General features: G+C 45.2%; 1 protein-coding gene across 3 annotated transcripts in view; it reads right to left on the bottom strand.

The window, feature by feature from the left end:
* Positions 1 to 78: 78 nt before the first annotated feature.
* Positions 79 to 19,578, bottom strand: part of sptb (spectrin, beta, erythrocytic) — a 52,338-nt gene continuing 32,838 nt past the window's right edge. For 2 of the 3 annotated variants that reach the window (XM_036954603.2, XM_036954605.2), the window contains 23 exons: positions 19,175 to 19,532; positions 18,859 to 19,053; positions 18,405 to 18,611; positions 14,860 to 15,062; positions 13,735 to 13,825; positions 13,187 to 13,333; positions 12,348 to 12,611; positions 11,954 to 12,181; positions 11,592 to 11,804; positions 11,236 to 11,403; positions 10,770 to 10,900; positions 10,240 to 10,444; positions 9,700 to 9,923; positions 9,291 to 9,441; positions 7,995 to 8,239; positions 7,444 to 7,582; positions 7,109 to 7,193; positions 6,772 to 6,968; positions 6,405 to 6,554; positions 5,972 to 6,252; positions 3,693 to 3,866; positions 3,353 to 3,395; positions 79 to 3,108 (listed from right to left, as the gene is read on the bottom strand). In XM_036954603.2, the coding sequence (XP_036810498.2) occupies positions 2,911 to 3,108; positions 3,353 to 3,395; positions 3,693 to 3,866; positions 5,972 to 6,252; positions 6,405 to 6,554; positions 6,772 to 6,968; positions 7,109 to 7,193; positions 7,444 to 7,582; positions 7,995 to 8,239; positions 9,291 to 9,441; positions 9,700 to 9,923; positions 10,240 to 10,444; positions 10,770 to 10,900; positions 11,236 to 11,403; positions 11,592 to 11,804; positions 11,954 to 12,181; positions 12,348 to 12,611; positions 13,187 to 13,333; positions 13,735 to 13,825; positions 14,860 to 15,062; positions 18,405 to 18,611; positions 18,859 to 19,053; positions 19,175 to 19,532 (4,297 nt within the window). In that variant the 3' untranslated portion in view covers positions 79 to 2,910. The remainder of the gene's footprint in view (positions 3,109 to 3,352; positions 3,396 to 3,692; positions 3,867 to 5,971; positions 6,253 to 6,404; positions 6,555 to 6,771; positions 6,969 to 7,108; positions 7,194 to 7,443; positions 7,583 to 7,994; positions 8,240 to 9,290; positions 9,442 to 9,699; positions 9,924 to 10,239; positions 10,445 to 10,769; positions 10,901 to 11,235; positions 11,404 to 11,591; positions 11,805 to 11,953; positions 12,182 to 12,347; positions 12,612 to 13,186; positions 13,334 to 13,734; positions 13,826 to 14,859; positions 15,063 to 18,404; positions 18,612 to 18,858; positions 19,054 to 19,174; positions 19,533 to 19,578) is intronic. The other variant, XM_036954604.2, reaches the window with a different exon arrangement.

Below are 19,578 nucleotides of genomic sequence, written 5' to 3'. Positions count from 1 at the left end.
CGGCTGACCCCGCTGCTCACCTTGCTCTCTACCCAGTGTGTGTGTGTTGCCTGGGGGGAACATACAGTAACTCCAAACTATCGGTTTATGAGTTTATTTTCAAGTTCACCTCTCAATGTAATAGACATTTTCTGTCAACATTTTGGGATATTTTACATAGCTTGTAGAGAGTAGAAAATGCTGATTTTAAAAACCACTACACAGAGGACTGGAAGATCAAGACGTTGAGTTTAGTATGTGGTGAGTAGATGTGAGGGTGGGAAAGTGTAATGGATGAAGGATCTAGAGGGACAGTACAGCCAGTACATTTTAAAAGGCAATGTGTAGCAGGTTTGGGGTCAATTCGATTTAGAGTGATTACCCCTAAAAAGCAACTTCGCGTTTTGGACACAACCTATGTAGTATCAATTTCAGTAAAACATTTATTCTAGTGTCAAAATTGATTACAATGTGACATGTACAGTGCATTCGTAAAGTATTCCGACCCCTTGACTTTTTCCACATTGTTGTTTTTCCAGATGGTTGTTGTTCTGGAAGGTTCTCCCATCTCCACAGAGGAACTCTGGCTCTCTGCTGGAGTGAACATCGAGTTCTTGGTCACCTCCCTGACCAAAGCCCTTCTCCTGCAACTGCTCAGTTTGGCCAGGCGGCCAGCTCTAGGAAGAGTCTTGGTGGTTCCAAACTTCTTCCATTTTAATAATGATGGTGGCCACTGTTCTTGGGGACCTGTTTCAGAAATGTTTTTGGTACCCGTCCCCAGATCTGTTTCTCAACATATTCCTGTCTCTGAGCTTTACGAACAATTCCTTCGACCTCTTGGCTTGATTTTTGTTCTGACAACTGTGGGCACCTTATGTAGACAGGTGTGTGCCTTTTCTAAATCATGTCCAATCAATTGAATTTACCACAGGTGGACTCCAATCATGTTGTAGAAACATCTCAAGGATGATACAATGGAAACAGGATGCATTTGAGCTCAATTTCGAGTCTCATAGCAAAGGGTCTGAATACTTTTGTAAATAAGGTGTCTGTTTTGCAAATGTATTAAATAAAATGTTCTAAAAACCTGTTTTCACTTTGTCATTATAGGGTTGTATGTTTATGTATATATGAATAATATATCTATTTTTTTTTTTTTTATCCATTTTAGAATAAGGGTGTAACTTAATGTGGGCAAAGTCCAGGGGTCTGAATATTTTCTGTAAATAGGTCATTTTGTTTTGGCATTCGATATCACACACCAGCAACCAACCAACCAGCACAAAGGAAGGGGGTATACCTGATACAAAGGAAAAACAAACTACACAAACAATGTTGGACTGTCAGTAGTCAAATATATGAGTATATTTTCCTAGTTCCATTATATACTGTACATGTATAGATTTAGGTGATGTAAAAGAAAATATTTGAGAATGGATTCCTTTTTAAAATATGTATCATTAACTTTACTAATGTCATTGAGGGAAAAAAATGAAATTTGAATATTCTGACGGTCGATTTCAAATGAAATACATTTTTTTCTGGTTTTCCACATTGCACATCGTTGTCTTTACCCGTCTTCAACGCTTTCTGTATTTCCATACATACATACATACATACATACATTCATTCATTTTGACACATTCTTCCATTATGAATTTTCATACTGTGTGGGTTTTGGAAAAGCAATTTAGATTTGATTGACCCCCAATTTTTATCCTCGATTTGACAGACTAAAAAAGTATTTCTGTCTCCGATTTATGTAATTGAAGATGTTTTGAGTGAAACCAAACAAAGTGTGATAGAATCAGTTGCATATGTCTCTGCAGTCCAAAGTAAAAGACCAATCGGGTTGGTCTAGTTTGAGTGTGAGTCCTAGATTCAATCAGATCAAGCGTTTACCGGCAATAGCAGACACTCGCATAGAGGATGTGGATTTGACAAATCTAACACAGTTCCATCACCTACACTGTCAAAAACAACCGCTATGCAGAGGTTGGCTAAAGCAGAGCTGATTGAAGAGCCCGAATAATATCACGACACTATAGCACCATATAAAAAATAAAAAAAACATGCATCTTTAGATACAGTACCAGACAAAAGTTTGGACACACCACCTCATTCAAAGCTGGTTGAGAGAATGCCTTGAATGACTAGGTGTGTCCAAACTTTTGACTGGTACTGTGTATAGATATGAGATTCGATACACAGGTGTTTTAGGCATAGGCTATTTCAAGTTCTCAGCAACAGAGATGGCCACAGTGCTATTCTGGTAAAAGTCATGTTTGAAAGTAATTTAGTTGATTTTTGTTTTAGGTAAAAGCACGACAATAATAAGGTATCATTATTGTCTTTCAATTGTGTTACTTTCATCATCTCAGCTAAAACAGTCTATAACATCCAATTTCGGTAATGTTATTTGGCTTTCACAGTGCATAGGACAATTAGTTTGCATACTTGCTGTTGTACTTGTCGTGCATGCAGGTATTGTGCTGTGCAGCACTGTACAATGTCTCACTCTCTTTCAGGCAACACTAGGCCTATCATTGAATTAGCTAAAATAGCATTTACAAAGCTCTACAAAGAAAATAGCTACCATACCCAAACCTGATGATTTTATGACATGAGCTCCAAATGTACAAACATTCTTCAGTTGAGTGTCAAAAGAACATTCCTGTGCTTTTAATTAACTATTTAAAAGTAGCATATTTAGTCAAAGAGGAAACAAAAAGAGAAAGAAAAAGGTGGACATTTGCGTTGATACACTGGCTTTAAATACACTCCGCAGCATGAGCGTAGGTTTAAATCTAAAAACGACAATATCTCATGTATTTGTAAAAAAAAAAAATCTATATTTTAAGGTGATAAAAATCTGTCTTACTGATTGTACACTACTTCTGCCCATGTGACGGAAATATCGTCAGTCAGTCCTCACTTCTTCTTTGTGAAGCGACTGAACCCCCTCTTCTCCTTGTCTTTCTTGTCTTTCGCTGGCTCTGTGGTGGTGGAGGAGGAAGGAGGGGGCAAGCTGTGGGCCCGGGCCCCTGCGGACCCTGAGGGTCCTACCTCTTCCTGCGCCAGGGGCTTCACTGCCTTCTCCAACGCCTGGGTCCAAAGATCCAGCTCCTTCTGAAATAACCATTTATGTTCAATATATTTCATTGCATTCGGGTGTTGGGGTTAAGATTGCTACAATATTTAACGTTCCTAATACATCGACAGATGTAACACAGCTGCACAGATACTTGTGATTTAATTCCAGAAAGAGCAGAAAGCTGATCTTTTAGATGGTTCAACAGAGCTGCATTTTGCTGACTGATTGACTGACTGATATAGTATAACATGAGTATTTAGAAGTGCATGAAGAACTCACCTTTTCTTTACACTGGAACAAGTACTCACTACCATCGCCAAGCCTGGAAGAGAGACAGCCCAAAATGAACAACATTCAGTACGGAATTCAAACAAAAAGTGCAATTAACGGAGCGTGTGAATCACAGGTGGTTGGCGGCAACTTAATTGGGGAGGACGGTCTCGCGGTAATGGCTGGAGCGGAATGGGCGGAATGGTATCAAATACAGCAAACACATGGTTCCCAGGCGTTTTGATGCCATTCCATTCGCTCCGTTCCAGCCATTATTATGAGCCGTTCCTCCCCTTGGCAGCCTCCACTGATGTGAACTATGTAAACTGAGAGACTCCGGGATCCTCGCCTCAGTTTGAATACGTGCTTCTTCTTCTTGTAGTTGGTCAGGACTTCACAACTGGCGTTGCCGAGCGACAGAGGGTCCTCTCCGTGGTAGGTGGAGCCATGGCTGATGCTCTTGGCGTCCTTATAGACAGACAGCTGACCAGGCTTCAGCACACAGTACAGGTTGTTCCAGGACCTGTGAGAGGACAGGAGCACAAACACATTTAGCTGGAGGAGACCTTAACCAAGATACATAGGCATCCCAAGCTTACCCCAAACTATTTGAATTATCTTGCGGTAGAGCCATGAACTTGAATGATATTCATTTGAACTATACTTTATATCCTATCTACTGTAAGGCCTCGATTCAATCCGATCGAGCGCTAACCTGTGTTGGCAGATATCCGCATAGCGGATGTTTTGGAGGTGTAACTGCGGTATGAGCTGACAAATACACAATTTATACAAAAGTATGTTGACACCCCTTCAAATTAGTGGATTTGGCTATTTCAGCCACACCCGTTGCTGACAGGTGTTAAAATCGATCACACAGACAGGGAATGTCCATAGACATACATTGGCAGTAGAATGGCCTTACTGAAGAGCTCAACGTGGCACCGTCATAGGATGCCACCTTTCCAACAAGTCAGTTTGCCAAATTTCTGCCCTGCTAGAGCTGCCCCGGGCCAACTGTAAGTGCTGTTATTGTGAAGTGGAAACATCTAGGATCAACAACGGCTCAGTCGCGAAGTGTTAGGCCACACAAGCTCACAGAACGGGAACGTCAAGTGCTGAAGCGCGTAAAAATTGTCTCACTACTGAACTGCCCCTGGAACATCAGCACAACAACTGTTCGCCGGGAGCTTCATGAAATGGGTTTCCATGGCCGAGCAGCTGCGCACAAGCCTAAGATCACCATGTGCAATGCTAAGCGTCGCCTGGAGTGGTGTAAAGCAAGCCAACATTGGACTCTGGAGCAGCGAAAACACGTTCTCTGGAGTGATGAATCACGCTTCACCATCTGGCAGTCCGACAGGAATCTGGGTTTGGCGGATGCAAGGACAATGCTACCTGCCCCAATGCATAATGCTAACTGTAACGTTTGGTGGAGGAGGAATAATGGTCTGGGGCTGTTTTCATGTTTTGGGGAGGTCCCTTAGTTCCAGTGAAGGGAAATCGTAACGCTACGGCAAACAATAACATTCTAGACAATTCTGTGCTTCCAACTTTGTGGAAACAGTTTGGGGAAGGCCCTTTCCTGTTTCAGCATGACAATGCCCCGTGCAAGGTCCATACAGAAATTGCTAGGTCCATACAGAAATAGTTTGTTGAGACCGGTGTGGAAGAACTTGACAGAGGCCTGACCTCAACCCCATTGAACACCTTTGGGATAAATTGGAACGCCGACTGCGAGCCAGACCTAATCGGCCAACATCAGTGCCCGACCTCACTAATCTTGTTGTGGCTGAATGGAAGCAAGTCCCCGCAGCAATGTTCCAGCATCTAGTGGAAAGCCTTCCCAGAAGAGTGGAGGCTCCATGTTAATGCCCATGATTTTGGAATGAGATGCTTGACGAGCAGGTGACCACATACTTTTGGTCAGGTGATGTAGATGAGCGGCTGCTCTTGTATGTCACAAACCACTCCCTTCCTTGTTATCACTAGCAAGTTAGATGTTCAAAACGGCAATAGAAAGTTGACTCTTAAGGCATGTTTTCATGTTCATTTGGACGGGGATGTTTATCTGTCTAATTGAGGTGTAGACAATAGAATACGTGGCTGCATAGGATTTGTCCGATTAGAAAATTGGGTGGTTTCATTGCATCCAATTGCAGTGTCCACAACAAGCTAAAGCAAGGAGCCACTTGTGGATTTGATGGTTCTAACACAGTTTTACCTCTTACACCGCCAAAACAACCCTTGTGCGGGTGTTGGCTAGCGCGGATCTGATCAAATGTAGCCCGCAGTCGAGTGAGTGCAATGGTATCTTCTTATAATACCCCAAATGATAACAAGAATGTTACACGTTATGTGGATAGTCCATCTATAGATGCTCTACAGACTCACTAACCTTTCCACTATCTACTCACCCTAGCTCTAACCCTAACCTTAACCCTTATCCTAACCCAAAACTTCTTCGTAACCCTAACCATAGCCTTAGCAAGAAGTTGTTAATGAGCAGATAGTTTGTTGATTGTATGGCCTTCTGTAGAGCATCTACAGATAGAACATCTGGTCTATCCAAATAAAGTGTGACCTAAAAAAATAACTGAATTCTACGCAAATCATTTTCGTATCTACCTGTTAGAAGTCTTCTTCCCAGCAGCCTCCAGGTCGTGTTTGCGTCCCAGCATGCCCTCCTGCAGAACAGCCTTAGCACTGAGGGGTTCAGCGGGCAGGGTAGTGGCCCTGATCTCCCCCTCCCTGAGGGTCTGTCCAGACACAGAGGCATCAAGCAGCTCCAGAGAGCTAGCCTCCTGCAAGCCAGCCTCCTGCATCTCAGAGAGCATGGGCATTGTGGAGTCACCTGCTGTCCCCTCCAACTGACCTGAACTTGCCTCCACCACTGCTCCAGACGCAGGCTGGGAAAGGAGTGAGGGAGGGAGGGAGAGAGGGAATATGATATATATATATATATTTTAATGTATAATCAATATAATATCCTTATATACAGATTGGGAATAATATTGTCAGAGATGGTCATTTTGTCAGCATACATTAGCTCAGTACGAACCAGTGTCTGCTCTTCAATGGTGTAGAGCTGAGAAGAGTCCTCAGCAAACCCAGTGTCTTCTCTCCTGCTCTCCATCTGTGAGCGCTGCTGCTCCTCTGTTACAATCTGCTGCATCTCCTGCTGCTGCTTCCTCAACTCCAACAGCTCCAACTGAGAGAGAGACACAGACATAGAATGGAGTCATTTTCACCCGCAAATAGAGGTAAGGCATAGATACACACACACACTGCACTTGTTTATGTGAAAAATGGGGACATCAGGATAAAAACCGGCTAAAGGAGACAGATTTACACAGATCACAAACAAACAACACCCCCCCCCCTACCTCCCCCTCCCAAACACACACACAGTCCTATCCACAATATACCGTAGTAAGTCTCTCCAGTGCTGAGAAGCGCTCCTCCCAGGTGGCGGTGGACTTCTCAAAGGCTTCATGTCTCTTCAGCAGTTTCTCCACCTCGTCTACCGTCTGTCCCAAGTCCTTGCTGGCCACGTATGGCTCCTGAGCCACGAGCCACGACTCCGCCACCGAGGCATCCCGTGCAAACTGGCACACCTCCAACACTGGGACATCACACAAGAGAAGACCGATGTGTAAGTATGCTACATGGACCCAGGCCTTGTGTTTTTGTGTTCACTCTGATCTATAATACCGTATCAGGAAGGAGGGGAAAAGGGAGGGTTGTTGTTGTTGCTGTACTCACAGAGCCTGAGCCAGTCCCACCGGTCCTCCCACTTGATCATCATTTCCTTTCTCTTCTCCCTCTGCTGGCTCAGCTTAATACTTATCTGACAGAGAATGAGGATGACAGCAATAGGGATGGTCAGATGAATTCAGTTTTCAAATGAGGTAGAGTCACAAGGTACGGAAATAGCCACATATCTGAAAGAATTTAGTAGAGCCCCAGGCTCTTCCCCAATTCAACTTTACTTGATTGCTTGCATACACTCTCCTCGCCTTCTAAAAACACATTGGAGGAGAAGATCTGAGGGAAGGGAGAGGCGTGGAGATTTGATATAGAGCCCTGGTGTTCCTCACCTCAACAGAGTCTTTGTGTTTGCGAGCCAGCAGAGCTTTGCCGTGCTCCTCACATTCAGAGAACTTGGGTCCACGCTGGTTGATCTCTGACATAATCCCTTGGTGGTATTTCATCAGCAACTCTACTGATGACACGTCCCTGAGGAGAGAGAGGTAGAAACAACATGTGATCATCTAGCTTTATCGCTCTATCCTATATCTCTCCATCCTCTTTCCTCCATGCCTCACCCTTCCTTTCTCCCCTCATCCCCTCTCCCCTCCGTTTCCCCAGTCCACTCTCTCCTCCGTTTCCCCAGTCCACTCTCTCCTCCGTTTCCTGTTGTTTAGTCATTTTGAAGATGTTTTTCTCTGCATATATTCAGTGTGTGTGGTATACACCTTGTGTCAATTAAACCCACAACTGTGGTTGCAAATACCTGGCTCCAACCAACAGAGCCATGGGATACCCTTTCCTCCCCTGTCCTGTTCACCTTAAACTCAGAACACAAAACAAAGTTTCGCCTGCACTAGCTAGCTAGCATTTATGTTAACAGTCTGTCACATGAGATTACCGTGGTTTCTCCTGTGTCTCTATCTGTTGTATGGTGCTCTCCATCCAGGCCATGAGGTCTCGAACCATGGTGAAGAAGCGGAACTTATCAGCTGTCTCCTCCAGGCGTCTCCTGCGGCCGTCACAGGCATCCAGCAAGGCTTTCCAGGCCTCCACCACCTCCTTCTCCTGGGTCTGGATCTCCACAGCCTGGTCCCCAGCGTACTGGGCATGCAGACGGACCGCTGTCTCCTGGAATTGCTGCACCTGGTGGGGGAGGAGGAGGGAGGTTGCGGTGGTGAACTTAGATATAGAATCTCTATGGAGGTGATTATGAGAGAGAAACCCTTGTGAGAGCAAAAGTACAAGATGGTGTTATAATACTGTTATTGCATCAAATGGTTGTTTTATGGAATAGAATAGGGTTCTTAGAACACTCTCATCTGTGTGTAGTCTTCTGAGTTGGGCCTCTGGGGGCTTAATGCTCACAGTGGATTTACAATGCCTTTGGTTATTTAACCTAAAGACTGCATTCCATAGCATGAGTTGGTGTTTGTGTACTGGTTGGTACCAGGGCGGAGATGGCTCAGGTGTGTATAATGATGAGGCAAACCTTGTTTTTGGGGCCAGACCCTGGTTTCCAAACAATGAGAACAGTGTTTACAGCAGATACTGTCTGCTGTAAAATTATTCATTTCTTTCATACGAATCCTAACCTTGTGACCCATTCCACACATCTGTTGTTTGTCATGTAGACTAAGGGGGTGTATCTTGCCATTTAAAATATCTTTGTATCATTTGTGTCGGGGCTCTCAATGAATCATCTAAGAGTGGTTCGTCGACCAGCCATCGTAACTGCAGAGCACTCACATCATTCACTTGTGTGTGTGGTGTGACATGCTTTCCTTATTAATATATGAATAAAGATGTAGTTTAAGTATAACTCTGACTTGTGTGATGAGTTTGTCTCTCCTCATTTGATAATACAGAAATGAACCACGACACCCTCGATGTAGAAGACTTTCAATCCCATTTCCCATATTTTCTTTATCGTCCTTCGAGACGGATTCGAGCGACTCCAATCACGACTGGCGTTCAGTGTTATTGCAATGTGTTGTTACAGGGAGGCCACCAAGGCATGCAAAAACAAATGCTGTCTTACAACTACTCACCTTGATATAACTTGAAATGTACATGGCTGTACACTAAGTCCTATCTCTAAATCAGCATAACACCTCTTAATATCTTAACGCTGCCTCTCCCATTGACCTCTCAAACAAACTCCAGGCTTCCCAGGTAGTAGAGGGTTAAGGTGTACCTGTTTTCCCAGGGCGCTGATGTCCCTCTCGAAGGCGGCGTGCATGCGGTGGAACGTATCTGCCTTGCTGAAGTCTTCTCCCAGGTCAGCAGGAATCTCATTATGTTTCTCCTGGATCTGAGCCACCAGCTCCTTCCCATCATCGAAGTACCTGAGAACCACCAGGGCATTCACTGCTGAGCACTCACTGTACCACTACTGTAGTATACAACTGTAATCTGTCAGAAGTCAGATCTCAACCGTCTATGAAAGGAAAAATGAAACGTCTTCACTGTCTAAAAAAATGACAAATGATTGTCTTGTGTTTGCCTTGTGTGTTTGTCTTGTGTGTTTGAGCCTAGGCATACAAAGCCAAAAACAGTTAGGGGCATTAATGGACTATTTGCTACCCAATTGTGTCCAGACTCACTTGAGCAGGTCATATGAGGCTTGTAGGAGCTGAGCGCGAGTGTCTATGAGTTCCAGCAGGTCAGCCCAGCTCTCATTGACGCTGTCCTTCCACTCGGCCATGGCAGAAGCCTCTGTGTGGCCCGCCTCAATCAGTTCGTCTATGGTCTGATTCACATAGTCCACACGCTCCTGCCCCACCGTCCCTGTCTCCCGGGCAAAGTCACGGAACTTGTCCCTCAGGAGCTGGACGGTTTAGATTTGGGGAGGGAAAAGAAAAAGGAAATAGTTTCAAAAATACGAGAGCTCAATCACAAGAGCTCTCAAGCTTGGATATACTCCATGAGAATACAGAACATTACAGAGAGAAACAATACAAGGTGTGACTTCACATTCGTGCTTGGACCATTCTCCATCCCTTCAGCCGCCTAGAAAGTCCCATTAACTCGATCGTGTCCCCCCCCTGCTTTTTCAAGAACCCCATGGAAGCTCATAGGAACCCTCCAGAGGTCCTAGACTGAGAATCCCTGGCCTCTGTATTTGGTATGTATTCCACCCTCACCGTGACATGGTCCAGGTCCTGTCCCATCTCCTGGGAGGAGGCCACCACATCCCTCTCAGCGATCAAGTGCTCCAGATCCTCCACCTCTCGGCTCAGCAGGAAGTGATGATAGGCATGGTCCAGCTTCCTCCTGCGGTCCTCTGCCAGGTCCTTCAGACCAGCGTACTGCTTATCTACCTGGCCCTGACGACGGATGACAGACTCACTATTGGGAGGGAGGAAGGGAGAGGGAGAGAAAGAGCGAGTGACTGACAAGAGGAGACAAGTCATCATCATGTATCAAGATGTATCATAGCTGTCTGATCTTTGTATGGTAAGGGACCCAATCGTAACCACACCCATCACTCTCAATACTGTTACACAGTGAGGAACAAGAGACCAATCCTAAAAAGGGAGGATTCTCCACATGTATGCAACATAGTCTGAGGCCTACAGAGGAGGTAGTGATACTATACTGTGGTACTATACTGTACTATACAGTAGTACCCAAGGTAAGCTGACTGAACCCTAAATATCTAGGTTCCACTCACCCATCAGGGTGGTCCTCGTTGAGCATCTTCTGTGCGCGATCAGCCAGCTTCTGGATGGCGTCTGAGTAGTCATCTACAGCCTCCTTCATGATCAGGTGACGCTTCAACATCAACATGGCTCCCCGCTCATCCTTAAGAGAGGTGGAGAGGGGGAGAAATTAACACTTTAAAGCCACAATCTTTTATATGTTTTTTTTCCAGCCAAACAGCATCCCCACCGCTTGGTTTACTATGAGGGATGAGATTGGACAAATGTCACCACTCTCGATTCACCAGTGGAGCTATGGTTGCAAGGACTGACAGTCCATAAGATCAACTTGATAGTTGTAAATATATTTGGAGTACAATGCCTTGGCCTTCTCATCAGCAATCATGTAGAGTTCCTGCTCTTCTATTCAAATCACAGCCTCCTCCCCTCCTCTCTCATCTCTCCTCCCATTTCCTCTCCTCCCCTCAGCCTCCTTACCTTGGCTTTCTCATCAGTGATCATGTATAGCTCCTCCTCTCCTATCCAGGCCTCAGCTTCATCAGCGTCATTAAAGTACTGTTGGGCCAGGTTAGATCCGTTCAGCCTGTCTCTCCTCTTAGCCATCTCATCCTGCAGCCGAGACCACACCTCCTCCAGCTCTTTCACCTGGAATCAGGGACACAATACATAACAAAAACAGTATCAGTAACAAACCTTTTTCAAAAACCAACCGTTGAAAACAAGCAAAAAATGGGAAGAGGTGGAAGGAACAGAGGGCGAGGAGACGGGACACAGGGTAGAAAACAAGAAGTGTGCACGGGCGTGTGCACATGCAATCGTGAGCAGGTGCACACCTGCTGTCCAATACGCTCAGCCTCCGGCCCGCCTGCCTCTGTCGCAGCCGATGTCATCCTCCGGCCACGCTCCAACACCTCATCCACCCGGGGCTGGTGACCCTCCATCTCCCTCTGTAATGTCTGGTTCTTCTTCAACAGCATTTGGACTGCTTGGAGATTGTTGCCGTGTTCATCTGACATCGCAAGGGGCAACCTCTCCTCGACCCAGAGCTGCGATAGAGAGAGAAAAGGAGAGAGAACAGAACGGTGAAACACATAGTGTTCATGTCAGCATTTCTCTGAGGAAGTATTCTGACACGTTTCAAGTGGAAACAACAGTGCCGTAGTGGCGATGATGATAATCTGAAAGGCATCCTCACAATCTCATCAGCCAGGTCCCTGTAGAACTGGTGCACGGACTTGGCTGCCTCCAGCTTGCCCCTGCGCTGGGACAGGGGGTTGAGGAGCTGCTGGAAGTCCATCTGGATAGCTTGCTGCTCAGTCTCAAGCTGGTCCTCCCTGCTCCCGGCTAGGCCTCCGTGCTTCTCGACAGCCTTCTGGAGCTCTTCCAGCTCCCGCGCACGGTCACGCACCTGGTTCTCTGTTTGCTAGAGGAGGGGGGGGGGGGGGGTTAAACTAGTGGCTGGGTAGACTCAACAAGAAGATTGGAACTCTACGGCTTTTGGTCCGGAGTCTAAAGTGTTATTGTTTGATCAACCTCCGAAACTGGGGGAGGGACATTAGACAGACACACCCCTTCACACACACACACACCTGGTGCTTCTTGAGCAGGATGTTAGCGTTTGTGAGGTCCTTGACCTCCTCGTCTCCCTGTAGCTCCTTCTGCAGCTCAGCCAGCCACTTCTTGATGTCGGCCTGACTCTGGTCAAACAGCTCGGAGCGGTTAGCATCAAACAACAGACGGGCCTTGTCCTCGGCAGTGGACTCCAGCTTGTCCCACAGCTCGTGCAGCTTCGCCAGACGCTCTGTCACGATGGGCTCGAACTCAGGTTTGGCATCCATCAGCTCCTGACCCTCCTGTGGATGAGAAGACGGGACGGCGTTAGAAAGGACACAGGGGAAACGCTCATACTTGTTATATCATCCATCAGCGTCTGTGGCACATGTATGAGAAGTAATATGGATGGGATGTGCACCAGGAATAATTCAAGTAGGCTATATGGTTACTGGGATAGACTAGCGTCATGTCCAGTGGGTGTACGTGTACATTAAGCTGCCTCACGATCCACAAACAGAAGATCATGCCTTTTGGGACATTCTGGCTCGCTTTGTATATTACTATTTCAATCCAAAATAAGCATGTTAAGAGAACAGAAACCGAAGCCAGTTCAGCTAGATGCCTTTGCGAAGAGCAGGGTTGATGTTAAAACGTCACATGGACAATATTCTTACTTATTACACCATGTGGCATATAGCAAGGATGTGACCACAAGGACACATAGAAACTGATACTGTAGTGGAGCGAGTGTACAGGCTCTGACAGCTCAGTGTAGCTACGTCACTTTGCACCTTGCGCGCGCACACACACACACACACACACACACACACACACACACACACACACACACACACATGCATCCACACACGCACACCTGGTCTATTTTGTTCAGCCAGTCTTTGTTGGAGGACAGCTCAGCCATGAAGGCCTGATGTTTCTTCCACTTGGTGTGAATGTTCCTGTCCCCGTCATACGACACGTCCTGAGCCGTCAACATCTTCTCGTTTATCCACAGAGTGAGCTGGAGAGAGGGAGAGGAGAGAGGGTATGGAGAGGGGGGGGGGGGTGGACATAGGGATTGAGAGGGGGAGAGGAGAGGATGGAGGGGTGGGGAGATGGAGGTGAGAGGCGGATTGAGAAAGGATAGTTGAGAGGATGGAGAGAGGGAGTGGAGAGGGAGAGGATGGAACGAGGGAAATGGAGATGGAGAGGATGGGGAGAGGGAGTGGAGAGGGAGAGGATGGAACGGAGAGGGAGAGGATGGAATGAGGGAGTGGAGAGGATAGAGAGAGGGAGTGGCGAGGTGGAGGATAGAGAGACGGAGATCAACACAGAGTCAGCACAGACAAGAACAGTAGTAAGAAGTAAGACAGGAACACATTTGCTGTATCGTGTTACCAAAAAATGAATAAAATATCTTACATCCTGTGTGTTTTGCAGGAAGTGTTGAAGATCACGGTTATCCTTGAGTACCCCTGTAACCTCGTTGGCTTTGTCTCTGTTCTTGTGGTACCTGCAGATCGAAAACACACAGACACAACAGAACAACACGTTAGACTCAATGTTTGAAAAGACAACTAAAACGAGCATCTCTTATTCGAGTCCCTCCCTGTTTCAGTCCATTTTTCTCAGTTTGGTGCCTAATGAACATGACCCAAGTCCCCACAACAAAGACTGATGGTAGGGTGTAAACAACACATGCAATCCCCTCTAATGAACCTTTCCAGTTCCAGCCCCAGCGCCACACAGTAAAGAGTATTTACTAAAGACCTTACTTCCACATCCCCCCCACCCCTCCTGATCTCTCAGTATAGCTATCACTACCTCCTCTGGGTTGAAGAACACTCTCTCTGCGATCAATACCCATCATAGCAGGCACCCGGTGCCCTCCAACCGTCTCCCTCCCAGCAGAGTAGAGTGAAGCCGGATGGGATGATAATGGTGTGTGTTAATGGGAGAAGGAGCTCCCTCCCTCGCCTCTCCCCCCTCCACTAGAACAATGTTAACACAAATTATGTATTGCTGACCTAGCTGACTCAGAATGGCAGGCTAATAGCAAGCTGAACTACTGTACAGTATGTCTACGTCCCAAATGGCACCCCATTCTCTTTACAGTGCACTAGTTTTAGCCAGGACACATAGGGCTCTACGTAGGAAGTACTGCACTATGAAGGGAATGGGGTGCCATTTGGGACACAGACTATGTGTTTCATGCTCCTTAAAGTGGCAGTATGATAGCTAGCTGAACTACAGTATGTGATTAACACTCACTACTGAGGGAACAGACAAAACAAGTATAGGTCAATAGGTCAGATAAAGTAGAGATTTTCTCTGTGAAAGTTCATTACAATATGTACAGACAGATCCTCTTATAAACCCATGGCTGACATTAGAATTAATTGAATAAAAGAGAACCATTTGTATTCATTTATAGTTCATAAACTAAAAACGTCTTTTCAAAGAAATCTGATGTCTTTTGGGTGTTTTTTTAATTTATTTTAATTTTAATTAAGCAGATATTAGAGCAGAAAAAGATCCAAGACTAACCTGTCATGGATTAGGTCCATCTTATCTTGGACCCTGGGGGAGTAGAGGTTCCCCCTGTCAACCAATTTCTGTCCCCCCTCCAGCATGCTGGCGATCTTCTCTATGTTGGCGTCCATGGTGCAGACGAAGTCCTCGTGTCTCTTCAGGGCCTGCTCTGCTCCGTCCAGGGTGTCAGGCTTGTCCGTGTGGGCCAGAGTGTACTCCTGAAGTAAAAAAAAGAAAGAATCCACAACCATTACGTTTGGTGCTGACTAACAGAAGATAAGCTACATCAATGTACTCTTGACCCACCACAGTCACAAACATAGCACAGCACCCTTTAAATTGTTCACTTTCTGCTTTACAGTTTTCGATTTTCATTGGGGTTTTTAACTCTATTCATATTCCATGTTTAAATGTTAAAAACTTTATTTGCCATGTGTAATGGATACATCGAAAATCATACTCACTCCAGCATTCACAGTAAAACCCACAATAAAAACACAATACAAAGACAACAGGTAAATTGTATACTGTAGTAAAGGGGAAATCACAATATTATTGGTTTATCTTCATACGTATGTAAACCTTGATTTCGCTAAGTTAGTAATTAGCTAGGTTTCCATCCAATTGGCGACAGATTTCCATGCGAATATTCTATAATCCACATAAAACAATATGCGTATTTTCCCACCAGAGATGTATTTCCATCAAATTGACTTGTTGTGGACAAAACGGCTGTGGGTGATGACGTAGTGCACATAAAAAATAACTTTTGAAGTTCAATTTCCATGTACAGAATGAAATAAACAACTTAAACTCACATTTTCAACTCCACTGACGTCACATTGTTTTAAATATATATATATATATATATATATATATATATATATATATATATATATATATGTGCCAACACTGGAGTGGTCACGTTCGATATATCTATATATATATATATATATACACAGTGCCTTGCGAAAGTATTCGGCCCCCATAAAACTTTGCGACCTTTTGCCACATTTCAGGCTTCAAACATAAAGATATAAAACTGTATTTTTTTGTGAAGAATCAACAACAAGTGGGACACAATCATGAAGTGGAACGACATTTATTGGATATTTCAAACTTTTTTAACAAATCAAAAACTGAAAAATTGGGCGTGCAAAATTATTCAGCCCCCTTAAGTTAATACTTTGTAGCGCCACCTTTTGCTGCGATTACAGCTGTAAGTCGCTTGGGGTATGTCTCTATCAGTTTTGCACATCGAGAGACTGACATTTTTTCCCCATTCCTCCTTGCAAAACAGCTCGAACTCAGTGAGGTTGGATGGAGAGCATTTGTGAACAGCATTTTTCAGTTCTTTCCACAGATTCTCAATTGGATTCAGGTCTGGACTTTGACTTGGCCATTCTAACACCTGGATATGTTTATTTTTGAACCATTCCATTGTAGATTTTGCTTTATGTTTTGGATCATTGTCTTGTTGGAAGACAAATCTCTGTCCCAGTCTCAGGTCTTTTGCAGACTCCATCAGGTTTTCTTCCAGAATGGTCCTGTATTTGGCTCCATCCATCTTCCCATCAATTTTAACCATCTTCCCTGTCCCTGCTGAAGAAAAGCAGGCCCAAACCATGATGCTGCCACCACCATGTTTGACAGTGGGGATGGTGTGTTCAGCTGTGTTGCTTTTACGCCAAACATAACGTTTTGCATTGTTGCCAAAAAGTTTCATCTGACCAGAGCACCTTCTTCCACATGTTTGGTGTGTCTCCCAGGTGGCTTGTGGCAAACTTTAAACAACACTTTTTATGGATATCTTTAAGAAATGGCTTTCTTCTTGCCACTCTTCCATAAAGGCCAGATTTGTGCAATATACGACTGATTGTTGTCCTATGGACAGAGTCTCCCACCTCAGCTGTAGATCTCTGCAGTTCATCCAGAGTGATCATGGGCCTCTTGGCTGCATCTCTGATCAGTCTTCTCCTTGTATGAGCTGAAAGTTTAGAGGGACGGCCAGGTCTTGGTAGATTTGCAGTGGTCTGATACTCCTTCCATTTCAATATTATCGCTTGCAAAAAAGAGCGAGATTAAAAAAGAGCGAGATTATTTTTATTTGTCAAACGGCAACCAAGCATCGATCGTTATGTCACCAGAATAAGACTCGATATTTATTGGAAAGGGGCATCAAGCTCATAATAATAGATACATAATAGATAAAAGCGTCTGCTAAATGACATATATTATTGCATTATCGTCACCTTGCACATTCACCACCCTGTGAAGTTCAAAACCTATTCAATCTGTAGCCTAAGAAACTGCGTGCTTTCCCAAGTCGTATTGGGAGGACAACACAACATGGCATCCATGTTATTAAATTCAAATTCAAATCACATTTCAAACTATGCTGAGTTAATGATACAATAGAAAAATATAAATAGTGACACGAGGAATAAATACACAGTGAATAAGGAATAAAAATAAAGTAACGCATTCAGAAAGTATTCAGACCCCTTGACTTTTTCCACATTTTGTTACATTTATTTAAAAAAAAAAAAAAATTATTTATTTTTTTACCTTTATTTAACCAGGCAAGTCAGTTAAGAACAAATTCTTATTTTCAATGATGGCCTGGGAACAGTGGGTTAACTGCCTGTTCAGGGGCAGAACGACAGATCGGGGGTTTGAACTCACAACCTTCCGGTTACTAGTCCAACGCTCTAACCACTAGGCTACCCTGCCGCCCCAATTCCAAAACGGATCAAATTGTTTTCCCCTCATCAATCTACACACAATATCCCATAATGACAAAGCAAAACATGTTTTTAGAGATTTTGGCAAATTCATTCAAAATAAAAAACTTAAACATCACATTTACAGGCAGCGATTACAGCCTCGAGTCAAGCTGCAAGCTTGGCACACCTGTATTTGGGGAGTTTCTCCCATTCTTCTCTGCAAATCCTCTCAAGCGCTGTCAGGTTGGATGAGGAGTGTTACACACACAATAGCACAGCTATTTTCAGCTCTCTCCATTGATATTTGATTGTGTTTAAGTCCGGGCTCTGGCTGGGCTCCGCAAAGACATTCAGAGACTTGTCCTGAAGCCACTTCTGCATTGTCTTGGCTGAGTGCTTAGGGTCGTTGTCCTATTGGAAGGTGAACCTTTGCCCCAGTCTGAGGTCCTGGGCGCTCTGGAGCAAGTTTTTATCAATGATCTCTCTGTACATTGCTCCATTCATATTTCCCTTGATCCTGACTAGTCTCCCAGACCCTGCCACTGAAAAACACCCCCACAGCATGATGATTCTTCCACCATGCTTCACCGTAGGGATGGTGCCAGGTTTCCTCCAGATGTGACTCTTGCATTCAGGCCAAAGAGTTCAATCTTGGTTTAGGGAATTTTTGTTTTGTCGACATTGGGAAAGTTTACCGAAAAATGTGCTGTTTCCATCAGGCTGTGACAGCCTATACTTTATTCACATAAAAAGGTTGGATGGAAACCAGGTTAAGGACAACAATTGCTTTCTTTCAATATAACAACCTGGTATCACAACGTTGGTTTATCTCACCTGGTTGTTGAGGATGGTCTCCACCTGCTTGGCGTCCCTCATGAACTGCTGGAATCCCAGGCCCTGGTCCAGGAAGCCCTTCCTACTATCCCACATCTTGTGGAGCTCGTCCCAGCCGCGGTCCAGACCCTTCAGCCTCTTGTCCAACTCCTGGTATTGAGGGTCATCCAGCTGGCCCTGGGTCACCGCCACGCCCATGTCCCTCACCTAACGTAATAATAATCATAATATGCCATTTAGCAGACATTTTTATCCAAGCAACTTACAGTGCAGTGACTGTAAACATTTCAGTATATGTGGCTCCAGCAGGAATCCAACCCACGACCCTGGCATCACTAGCACCACGATCTTACTAACGGAGTCCCACAGGATCCAATTTTTTTGTCACTGCCTTGACAACTCTTTGTAAAACTATCCCCACTGTTCTTAACAAACTTCACAACTTGAAACTAACCTTGTAGTAGTCCTCCTCGTGTGTGCCCATGTCATCATGCACGGCGTCATGGAGACTCAGCAGCTGCTCTGCCTGGGGCAGAGTCTCAGGCATGTCCTCGGACGCCACAGACTTCTGGGTCTTGAAGAGCCAGGACTGGAAGTCATCCATGTCCTGCAGGAAGTTCTGCAGCTTGGACACCTCTCCCAGAGACTCCTACAATACAACTGTATTAGTCCATTTGTTATGGAGAAGTGCAACCACAAAAATGTGTTTTCTGCTTTTTTCCCGACACAGACACACACGCACAAAGATACGCACGCATGCACACACATACCTCCCGGTCCTTCAGGGTGGCCTTCAGGTTATCCCAGGCTGCGTCCAGCTCGGCTCGTCTAGCCAGGATGTCTGCAGCGTTGTCCGGGTGATCCTTGGCCAGCTGGTCCGCCTCACTCCGCAGGAAGGTGAGCTTGTCTCCGATGGCGGCCAGGTCGCGCTCCATGCCATAGAGTTTCCTCTGGATGGTCATGACAGCGTTCAGATCATTGCCCAGTTCCTGGGTGGATTCGATGACCCGGGTTTTGTCTCGAATCCAGGACTCTGTCTCGTCACACTCCAGGCCATAGTTGTGGTAGCTGAGAGCAGAGTCCACCTTCCGCTTCCTCTCTTCAAACATGGCCTTGAAGGCCTCCCACCTGGAAGAGAAAGAGACAGACGAGAGGGTTAATACTAATGGTACTG

The sequence above is a fragment of the Oncorhynchus mykiss genome, chromosome 19 (assembly GCF_057628025.1).
Source record: "Oncorhynchus mykiss isolate SJ-2025 chromosome 19, ASM5762802v1, whole genome shotgun sequence".
In the NCBI taxonomy this organism is placed as follows: Eukaryota; Metazoa; Chordata; class Actinopteri; order Salmoniformes; family Salmonidae; genus Oncorhynchus; species Oncorhynchus mykiss.
This window is presented reverse-complemented; position numbering and strand designations above follow the sequence as displayed.